Below are 12,011 nucleotides of genomic sequence, written 5' to 3'. Positions count from 1 at the left end.
AGTGCCAAAAAAGTCCACATGTATCATTATATTATGCTTTTATTAATGTTTATTTGGATCTGCTTGCAGGTGCTCTCTCCCTCATTTTTCATTTCTCACAACTACTTATACAAAAATGGGTATCATTAATCCACCTCTAGATAGAAGTGAAGTCATACTTTTCTTGGTTCAATTAAGAATTGACAGTAAATAATGCAACTTAAAAACCAACAAGAGAAATTATGACTGAAATCATTCAGATCAGTAGGACAATGTGGTCTAATAAACTAAGCACAGAATCAGAAGCATAATTTCTACTACTCCATTCTTCCTGCTTATAAATTCAGGTTACAGAGAGAAAGCACAAAAATTAGTATTTTACAAATTGTGACATTTAAATAGATATGTAGCTCAAAAGAAAAGGGAGGGAAATATAAAGAAAAATCAAATACTGGCTTTCTCTTTAGGAGAATGAATGATGGAATTCTGCTAAGAATGCTTTTTCTAAAAACTACAAAGTGTAGGTCTCAAAACAATTTTTGTTTTCTCCAATATTCATTTTTCTTGGAGAGTATCTCTGCATATGACAAGGAAATTATTAAAAGATCTGTCCCTCTTCCCCAAGAACGAACGAACAAACGAACACACACACACACACACACACACACACACACACACACACAAATTCCCTGCAACATCAGTAATGTAAACCTGCACAAACAGTTCCTTCATTATACAATGGTTTGGTTTTCCAGCTTATGGCTGTCATAAGAAGTACTTACTTGGATCATTTAGTTCTGATGGTCTTGTACTCCTCTGTCTTAAGCTTCCTGTAATTTTGGAATTTTTTGTCCCAGTTATAAGACCAACTTTTCCATTCTGTCGTAGCATAGAATGTCCTACAACTTCATTACCCAGGAGAATATCCGCCGGACCTTTTCCAACAGCAGAACCGTAAAACTTCTTTGTGCTGAACCCTGTACCTGAAGATTTCTGCCCTGTTGAATTCTGATGTATTGAAGAACGTGATAAAGGTCCCACAGATTCACTTAATGTCACAGTTTGTCTGGAGGCTCTTTGCAAATCCTTTAGAGAAGCACTTTCACAATGTTGGCATTTGGTCTGATTTTCATTTGCCCTCCCACAAGTTGGGCAATCAGTAGAATAATCAATCTGTTCCAAAAGCTAAAGGAGAAACACACATATGAGCAGTAAGCAGAAAGATTCCATTAACAAATCTTGCACTTACTTTTTGTTCAGGATGAATCACAGAATCATTTAGGTTAGAAAAGACCTTTAATATCATTGAGTCCAACCATTAACCTGGCACTGTCAAGTCACTACTAAACCATGCCCCCAGGTGCTACATCTACGTATTTTTTAAATACCTACAGGGACAGTGTGACTCAACCACATCCCTGAGCAGACTCTCCCAATACCTGAAAACTCTTTCGGTGAAGAAATTGTACATAACATCCACTGGAGGTTGACAAAACTACGTAAGCAATTGCAGTAAGCAGAGAAAGCAAACATTAAAATACAGTTTGATTTTTTTTCTTTAAGAAAATGGAAAACATTCTAACAGGAACAAATGTAATTTATGGAAATTTTTGGAAAAGCAATTAATGTTGGACAATTCAGATTATTTTTCTTGCTATTAAATAACACACTGTTCAGATACATATATCCATCATCAAGACTGTCCAGTTACATAATTTCTGTAAAAAGAGTTTCATTGTGAAGTAAGCTGAGGATCCACAGGGCAATGCCAAAGAGGACTCAAAGAAACCTCATAGGCCAAATTCATTTCTCTTCCCAAGACATCTTCTAACATCCTGGCAAGGCATGCAGGAACAACCACTCCTCAAGGGAGGGGAAGAAAAAGAAAAGTAAATACATTGCTCTGGAGTCCAGTACCTCAGAAAAGAAAACAGAACTTGAGCAAACAAGTTCCCCAAGCTTACAAGAAGGAAATGGGCTACAAGGGAAAATGTGCATCTTATTGCAAAGACAAGAGGAGTCTTTTGTTTTTCTTACATGTACTACATCCCACTTAATTATATATTACAAGTGTAGAACTTGCACTTCTAAATCCAAGGGATTCAATACTAACACATAAACTACAGAATGTGTACTGAACTGAATACAGGACACCTCTGAAATTTAGAGTTGAAATTTAGTGCATGTTATTGTCTCCTGGAACACTGAACTCAAATGGCATAACCACTGTACTGTGAACTACTGAAGATAACAAATCCTACATCCTACCAAAACCTTTTGGAATCTACTTTCAAAACAAAGCTATCACAATTTACACCGCCCTGACTCACAGCCATGAACTTCCTTAGGTGTGGGATCTTCAACAATTTCGAAACCCAAATGTAAAGACCAAAGCCATACAATGACAAAGTATTATTTTTACCAAATTTCTGCAACTTAAAGCTACACATACTGTAATGAAACAGAAGAAAAATACCTTTAAAACCTCAGTAGTGGGAGGAGACAGCAACTCACATGAAAACCAGAGTTGTGCCTCAGTGCTGTTAGAGGATGTAGTTCTTAGAAAGATCCTGCTTATTACACTGAAGAATTTCAATCAGACATTAAACTACTCAAGAGAAGGTACTAGTAGGTACTAGAAGGTACTAGTTTCCTTATTAACACCATATTAAATAAATATATATGCAATGGAAATGCATAAGAGTAGTCCCAGGTATTTCCTCCTAACAAAAATAATACAGTCTGACTTACTTTCTAATACACAAGAACAAGTACAAGCTAAGTATATATAGTAATCATAAGTCTGTGGTATTTTTTTTGACCAAGATCTCCTTACAGGAAGTTTTGCTTTGATAGTCATACAGTGTGACCTGTATGTGGGCATTATGAAACTTTCATAGTAACCCGGGAAGTTGGTAAAAAGTACAGAGAGCCTTACAGGAATTTCAAAAATATCTTCTGTCTTATACTCAGAAAAGTTCCTGACAAAAATATCCTGGCTGGCTGCACCCAGACCAGCGAATACCATCTGGATACCTGAAAGAGCTAGTTTCACTGAAAAAGCGACCAACTTACTAAGAAGTACTTGCATATTTGCAGTACTTTTATCTTTACTGTTTTGAGTGCAGAAAACCATGACACTAAAAAAAAAAATTTAAAAAAATCTGTTTAAGAGTAAAATATCATTCCTCTAATTCAGCAAAATTATCAGTACGATTTATCAATCAGCTGTTCTATTAAATCATGGACTCTTTTCCTTTTCAGTTCAGCATCTTGTCTGTTCAAATCAGAATATAAATATCTCATGGCTAGTATCAATATTAACACTTAAATATCTCTATCATTGTAATTTTTTAAAATTATGTAAATGTTCCTCCCAACTCTAAGGATTTTTAAAACATTATACAGTTTTACTCCTGAATGTCTGTTTTCAAAATACGTATCAACTTTTAAAGTTAAAAAAGAGTTTACATGTTTTTAAAATCTAACCCACCTTTGACTGAGTTAAGCACTTTTTTGTGGCTGAAGGTAGACTCAAGACAGATGGATATGAAATGCAGTGACCTTTCTGTCGCACCTTTCTCTTAATTTCAGATTCTGAATCTGACTCTTCTGCATTTTCCATTACACTGTCTAGGAGGGAAAAAATGCAAAAATGTTAACAGGAAATGTCCACTCATATGCTGTTATAATTATTCTTTACATACACTAACTTGAACTAAACATAAACGCCTTTTCAAAATTCCAACAAACTACACTTTTTGCATCCTTTCAGGCAGATGTAGAGAGCAGGAAGGTTTCCCCTGAGCCTCCTTTTCCCCAGCTCCCTCAGCTGCTTCTCATATGACTTGTGCTCCAGACCCTTCACCAGCTTCATTGCCCTTCTCTGGACATGCTCCATGACCTCAATGTGTTTTTCAAAGCAAGGGACCCAGAACTGGACACGGCACTCGGTGCAGCCTCACCAGCGCCAAGCACAGGGGGACCATCACTCTCCTGGTTCTGCTGCCCACACTATCCCTGATACAGGCCAAGACGCAGTGGCCACCTTGGCCACCTGGGCACCCTGCCAGGTGTAAAACAGCAGATTTACTCCTCCAGTCCAAGACACAGCAGTACACTGAATTGTGCTGTCATATCCTCTTTCATACTGCTGCATTCATTTAAATACCATAAGCGTACAGGAACATAGAAATGCGTGAATTAAAAAGAAACACTCTGTGCATTGTAAGAAGTATGTAAAAGTGCTATTTATAGTCCCTAATTTAATTGCAGCCTCCATAAGGAAACTTCTTTAAGATCATTTTTTCCAGTATCTTTTCAATATACATACCACTGATGGTCTCACAAACATCCCACTATCACAAAACATCTCAAAACTAAAAAATAACTCATTTTCAAAAAGGAAAAAATTAAGTTGCTTTTGTTTAAAGCTAACTTACTTTTGAGTAGTACTGCTGAAGTTCTACTTAACATTAACCTAAAATGGCACAGCAAAACAACTTGCCTGTGTAGATGGCCATGCAGCTCAACAGTGGGTTTACAGACTGTATCTGTACTAACAAAGCTTAACAAAACACAAATTTTACCTTCCAATTTCACCTCTCAAATCATGTATTTTCTCTATGGCATCTCCATCTATGTCCCCTAACAACAACGTAAGAGCATGTTTCAGCAGAGTTACAGAGCGGTGCTGATGCTGGGGCTCTTCTGTTGACTCCTGCAGTGTTTCAATATACTTCATACCAAGTGCTGGTTACAATGTCGTATTTTTCTCCTATTAACCCTGCTGCAGAAGTTCGTCATGAATAAATCACAAACAAGCCCGGGGCTTGGGCTCAGACTAAATGATCTCCAGAGATCTGTTCCATCTCCAATTCCATGATTCTAAATTTTCCCAATTTCTTTTCTTTTTAAAGTCACTGAAGTCTAATTTAAAATTCATACAAGACTGAACTGGTCGCAGAAATCTGTTAAAAAAGGCAAAATCCTCCCTTCATGCACAAACTTGCATAAATCCAGAATAACATGATGTAAGGCTATAAATATATACTAAAGGTTATGTAAGGTTTGGCAAGACACCCACCCCAATCAGGTATTCAAAAAATTATTCTGCTTAAATAAGAACTGTAAAGATAACTTACCCACTCCTTGAGACTGTGGTAACCTAATGTGGTCTGACTCTACTTTCTGAAGCTGAGGTGGGTATTCTTTTCTGGAAAATGAAATTAAATGTATAGTTGTTCTTTTGACAGCCATCATTATAATTTCATCATAATTATACATGAGCAAAATAAACTTGAAATGTGTCTGAAAGCTATGAGTAGGTAACTTCCACCATATGCTATTTGTACCTTTAAAAAGTATTACCAGAGTGCTGAAACAGCCACAGTAAATGTCCTGGAAATGTTTCTAATCTAAATCTGCTCTGATAATAATCAATAGTTCAGGAGTCTCTGACTTTCAGACCCAAGTCTCCAAATACTGAAGCCTGCAACTTCTCCTCCTGCTCCTCATTGATGAAATACAAGACAGATACTTTTAAAAGCCAAGAATAGAAACAACTATTATTTTAATATTAGATTCCACAAGTTCCACAACTTAAAAAACAGGAAGAAAAGAAGCAAAACAGAGGAAAGAGACCTGACGTCAAAAATTGCTGGGGCCAAAAACCAGGAAAAGGAACACAGAAGAAGACGTAGTTCCTATAGATTTGTTTTTAAAACATTGTCATATAGACAAATTACTGCATAATAAAACTTCTGTTGATACAATTTGCATAATGAAGATAGCACATATTTTTGTGCAAATTAATGCACTATAAGGCATTACAGCAAGATTTCTTTGAGTCTCTTGAAAGAGATTTTTAGTTTACACATAGGTGTGTCAAATCTAAAGATTTCTCAAGCTCATTGCAGCTCTGTTACTGTTTGTGGCACTTTCTCAGTGCTTACTCTGCCCTGAAGCTGTAGCTTACTGATCCTGCCATAACAGAAGATGCAAGGCACCTGAAACACGGGAGGCTTTGCCAACAACGTCAGCAGAAACTGGGTTTATTGGCAAGTTAAGCACTGGGCTGCAAATAGGCCACACGCATCCCATGCTGCTGCTTTCGAGTATAAGGACATTAATCAACAGCAAGGGGGCAAAGGACACAACTGTGGGCAGTAACATCTCCAAATAACAGCTAAACTTTGAGGACACATCTGACACATCAGACTTCAGCACTAAGTGTAAGGTGTTATTTCTTCCAGCACACCATTTCCTAATGCATCAAATTATAAAACCTTTGAATTTTCTGCATTTCTAGGTAACATTTCTCAGTGTCTTCTCATATTTTATTATTAACTAACATATTTGGAACAAGCTTAATCTACAATGCCCTTCTTCCCCCAAGAAGTTTTTTAATGCCTGCATACACAAAAACAGAACCAAAATTAGAAATTCAATGTGAATATTTATTCAGAAATTAAGTGCTTCTTTTTTTGGTAATTTTCTTTAAAAATTCAAATCACATGGGATTATTTTTGGTGAAAAAGCAGAGCTCAAACAGTCATTATGTAATGACAAGCTACACTATCAAAACCTGTGCTAATGACATGCAAAAGGGTATTAAAAGCCCTGTAACATCATTCTAGATTTGAAAAATATAAACACTGCAAGAAGGATGCATGAGCTGTTCTCTGACATGTCATAATTATCTTTCAGTAGTATTCCATAAAAACATTTCTTGTTTCAAACATCATCACTCTTAGAAGAATTATTTTCTGTAAGATGTCTAAAATACAAAACATGTAAATTATATTTAAGAGAAACAATACTGAAAGTATTTATCATTTAATTGAAAGCAAACAATAAAGTAAATGAGACGGCAGATGTAGAATACTAAAATTTCTTTTAAAATGTTATTGACAATTCAAGGTCTCTGGACATTTTAAAGTTACAATTTCTCTAAGAATCGTAAAAGATTGCATTAAATTTTTAACATGTAACATATATTTATGTTTTTAATATGATAAATTCATTACTTACCATATAAGGCTAAAAAATTTTTTTACAATAAATCAGAATACAGTAGTATTATCTACCTGTTTGAATTTTATGTGAGCAGCATAGACTCATATTGATAAAAATTGGCCAAAATTTTCAAGGATACAGAAGAGTTAAGCAAAAAACCCATGCATCTTTCTTCTCCTGCAATGTAGAATTGTTACTCATATGCTCCCAATGAAGCAGCAGCACCCAAACCTATGTCACAAAAACCAGCTCCGAATCAACCGAAGCTTCCCAGCAGAGTTTACTGTGGTTAGCAATGCAAGGTCAGGCCTGAAGTTGCTTTGAATTAGCAAGAAAAGTGAAGACTATTTCAAACACTGCTTAATTTTAGATTTCATCTTAAAAAAAAAAAGAGACAGTGACAGCCCTCCCATGTGAGGGCAGAAACTCTAAGTGCCTCCTACTAGTTTCCTTTCCTGGAAAACCCACACACAAAGGCAGAGCCCACCACTACAAAGTTTTTACAGACTACAAGACTAATTTCCCTCTCTCAGCACAATGTTTGTTGCCATCTGAACACTTTCAGATCCATTACTACCTTCTCCAGTAAAGCACTTGGTACACTGAGCTGTTTAATTGCATGTAGGTGCAGAAACAGAATGGAAACTATGGTGTTTTTTTAAATTGAACATGACACCTATCTTTAAAAGAATTATTTGGAAGAGAAAAAACATCTTAGAAGAGATGAAAAAACATATAGCACTTCAAAACAAATGCCCTCTTGCTGTTAAACCCTAGCCAAAACTTAAGTCTTTCATTCCAACAGGAATAATTGAGGGATCAAACACCTGAACAGATCAAGATGCCACACTACCTACATACTGTGTCTAAACCCAAGAAACACAATATTGCTTGCTGTTCCTACCATCTTAGCAAGTATTTAAAATACACTTCTTTTTTTTTGCCTGATACAATTCCTAAAAATATTTATGAAATACAGATTTGCTTGAAGAAGAAGGCTCCATGCTCAGGGGTTAAACAACTTCAGGCATCTTGTTTATTTCATCCATTATAAGCACTTTTAATACAAGGGAAGTAGACCAACATTGATAAAAGCAATCTCAAGAAGCAGTAAAGCATCAAACAAAACATTAATCACAGTATCAAGAAAGATCAGGCTTTTTCTGCAACAGACACGACTGAATACTGAGGCACTCTGAACTGTGCAGTGTCATGAAGTTTTGATGTATCTTAACAGCTGAGTTCTATAGTATTCTTGACTAAGCATGTTTTGCCCAGACAGAATGGTGTCACTGATTTTGTATTTTCAGCAAACATTCATGATTACTGCCGTACTCCTTTGCTGGTGCAACTGGGCCATAATATCTCCACACTGCACTGGTAGACAGAACTCTGTGACACCCTCCAGCCAAAGTGACTTTACACTTAAAATGTCTTCTCTAGGAAAACAAAGAACAGAAAAGAGGGGGCAGGGGGAAGGAACAGGACCTGGCTATGCCAGAAAGAAATAAACAAAGAAACATCTGGATCTGGAAATTTAGGAGACAGTGCACATCTGGTACAAGCCACACCAAAAAGGCTGCACTGACCCTTAACTGCTGAGGTGCAGCCTTACGCCAAGAGTTGTGTTTAATGCACAGCCTGGCTCTTTGATAGGCCACCTTGTTCAGCCTTTCCTCTGCTTCTGTATGCTGCAATTTGGAGACAATACCACTGCAAGCAGGCTGCTGGTTTTGACATGATTACACAAAAAGAGAGTAAAGCATGATAACACTGAAGCACCACACTGCTGAGGTGAGATTTACCTTCAGCATGTCTTATGGGGGGAAGAACAGAGTGCAAAAGTCAAAGGCTGAAAAAAGAAGCAGCAACACAGAGAATGGGGGTTTCAGTACACAAGTCGGTAACCCCATTTGGGCCAGAAAGTCAGCAGTGCCTGCTGGACTTATCAAAACACTGATGCTGAAAACTAAATTTAGCAGCTCCTGCCTACATCATCTTCCCCTGCTAGGACAGCAAGAAAAAGCAGGGAAAGAAAAAAAACCATATCCAGTAGAACTGGATTAAGAAGCAGCAGGCATCCCCAAGAGAAAATTAAGATCACACCAGCATGGAATTCAACTCTTGTCTTCCATGCCAGAAAGTGACATGAACTGGCTGGTGAGTATCTATTTGACAGTTCTTTTAAGAAATAACAAAAAGCAGTAAAACAGAAGCCTTGATTTTACTACTAAATTTGAAGTAAATATGGAAAATCCTGAATTCACAAAGAACTGTGATATTTTTAGCATTATTGGTTAAACATTATATACACTTTTTAAACAAATCAACCTGTTATCAAGCTCATACTGCCAAAAACCACCTACAGAAACAGAATAGTTATAAAAACTCAATGAATTCATTACTATCAACAAAACATTTCCACTAACATATAAATTTAAACTACATATGCAGGAAAACAAATGTATCATATTTCATACTGCTAACAAAATATTGACAGGACTAAACCACATGCAAAACAAGTGAGAAATGAGCCTGAAATGAGCAATGAAAAACCAGTGTGTCTGGTTTTGCTACACTTTTTCTGTTAATTGCTTTAGCATATATACATCATGAACAAACTACAACAGTAATGCAACAAAACCCTTTAATGCTATTCAAAGCAATGGAGTGAAAGTTGTTAAACAGCCTAAATCTGCTTCAGAACCATTCTATGACACAAATTTTGCTGTTTAACAAAAAAAAATAGCACTGAATTCTTACAATGAGAATGTTTATCTAATTTTACATTGGTTATATGAGTAAGAGAGATAAATTTCCAGCAAAACTGTACCCAAAGTTCACATTAACATGGTGTTATTTAGAGACAGATGTAAAGGTCCTTTTTCAGTAAAAGGGAGTAAGTGAACCACAAAAACAGAACAAAAAAACAACCAACCTGCATCACACATGAGCAGATATGATTGATGGGATTAAATATTCTTTAACTAACATTGATACAGCACCCAATTGGCTAATTTTCTTAATGCTCATTGCCATGCTCATTTGATCAACAGTAAGCTTACCTTTCCTTTCGGTCCAGATTGCTTAAAATATGAAAAAAGAAAAAAACAGATAAGATGCAAAGCCCCACATATGTTGCATATCACTAAATGCACAAGTTATTAAATACAAACCATAATTGTTTCATTGTCTCTTGCACTCACTGGACTAGTTTTCAAACAAGACTATAATTTTTTCATGACATTTTTGTAAGAGTAATTAGAAATGCATAAATTTTACTTCAAAGACAGCAACAGTCAGTGGTCTAAATACTAAACTAACTTGAGTTTTTTTCAAGGTGTAAAATTTGATTAATTCTGAACTTAACCTGGTCATGTCAATTCACTTGCAACATAGAAGTCATTGAGACAAAATCCTAACACATGAATGAAGATCAAGCCTCAGTTCCAATCACAGAATCATTAAGGTTGGACAATACCTCAAAGACGGGCCAATCATTAAAACAACTCCTGATTGCCATGCAAAGATTAAAAAACCTTACGTAAGAACTTGTTTCCCACTATTAAAAAAATATTTAAGTGTTTAAATTGAGGAAAAAAAACTTCATAAAGCAGTCCTCAGATATTTATGAAACCACATGCAAAAGCTAGAAAAGGATAAGCAGAAATCTCCTTCTGAGGTCTGGGCTAAAAAAAAAAAAGTCTTCCAAAATATTTAGTTTCACAACTATTTCCTTTAACCCAAGTTAACATGTAACTGTATGCAGCCGATGCTCACAACTCTAGTCCTTTGTATACCAAGACTGATACAAAAATGGACCTAACTAAGAATAGCATGCAAAACTTGAAAATAGCATCTTTGTCTCCTGTCTTTTCAAAGTTTGCAATATGGAATGCTGTAAGCTTTGAATCTATGTGACTGTTCCTCCCAAACATCTAAAGCCTAACGACCTTCTGTCACATTAACAGTATTCAAAAACAGAACAAATTCAAATGGTTTCCTGTTTTACTTCAGTCAAACTAAACAGAATACTGCAATAAAAACTCATGCTCCTTTCCTTTTCACAAACAAAACACTCACAGGAATGGAGCAAACGCTAATTCTCTTGTTACTCAGAAAATGGCAGGAGTGGAAGTAGAGCAGGTAAGAACATAGTCCTGATAATCCTACAGAATGCAGTATGAAAACACATTCCGTCTCCATAGTGCTCTGGGGAGGAGAGTAAAAGGACTTCAAAACTGAGTGTGACCACAGCAACCCAGCCTGGGGGTGCAGGTAATCAGCCAGCGATGCATGAAGTTGGGGGAAACTGTAAAGGCTGGCTCCTGTTACAACACTGCTTTTGTGCAGGTCACATCCGAGGCCATGAATCCAGTCAAGCCATGTCTGCATGGAGCAATACCCACTATCTTTGTACCCTTGGCACAGTTAACATGAAACTTGGATTAACTGTTTACAGGTGTTGTACAGTCACACTGCTAACCAACACACTGTTAATGCCAGGGAAACTTAAAGGCAGGAAAAAATGTTCAGAATGCCTGATACCATACACTGGCATTACATTAGATGACTCAATTGCCTGTTTTAAAATCCCTTATTAATATAATGCATTTAAAGGAATTCTCCCTTTTACATCTCAGAAAGATTAAGAAATTAGAACTCTGCATAGATACAGGAATTACAATGATCAGTGTCCCTACCGATTGCTTCATGCAGCTCATGCATAAGATTTGTTAGACATGCTGTACATACAGACTATTTCAGTGCCAAGTTTTGCAGAACAGCCAGTCAATAGCATGATAGAACCGTGCATCCATTAAATGAAGCAAAATAGTCTGAACCAACTATAATACTAGGCCAAGCTATATCTGAAAATCTGTTGTATCAGAAGTGAACAAATTTTAATTTAATCCCCATATTCTATTGGAAAAAAACATGAATAATAGTTATCATAATATTACTTTGAAATAGCAAATTTTCGTGTACTAGAAACTTGATTTTAAATATGAGTG

At 36.3% G+C, this 12,011-nt stretch overlaps 1 protein-coding gene across 2 annotated transcripts in view; it reads right to left on the bottom strand.

Moving 5' to 3' along the window:
* Window positions 1–12,011, bottom strand: part of SENP6 (SUMO specific peptidase 6) — a 74,907-nt gene that overhangs the window by 27,093 nt on the left and 35,803 nt on the right. Inside the window, exons 6-9 of one of the 2 annotated variants that reach the window (XM_071548635.1) lie at window positions 10,062–10,082; window positions 5,124–5,194; window positions 3,473–3,612; window positions 762–1,164 (exon numbers count right to left, since the gene is read on the bottom strand). In XM_071548635.1, coding sequence (XP_071404736.1) covers window positions 762–1,164; window positions 3,473–3,612; window positions 5,124–5,194; window positions 10,062–10,082 — 635 coding nt within the window. The remainder of the gene's footprint in view (window positions 1–761; window positions 1,165–3,472; window positions 3,613–5,123; window positions 5,195–10,061; window positions 10,083–12,011) is intronic. The other variant, XM_071548636.1, reaches the window with a different exon arrangement.

The sequence above is a fragment of the Pithys albifrons genome, chromosome 2 (genome assembly GCF_047495875.1).
Source record: "Pithys albifrons albifrons isolate INPA30051 chromosome 2, PitAlb_v1, whole genome shotgun sequence".
NCBI classification, from domain to species: Eukaryota; Metazoa; Chordata; class Aves; order Passeriformes; family Thamnophilidae; genus Pithys; species Pithys albifrons.
This window is presented reverse-complemented; position numbering and strand designations above follow the sequence as displayed.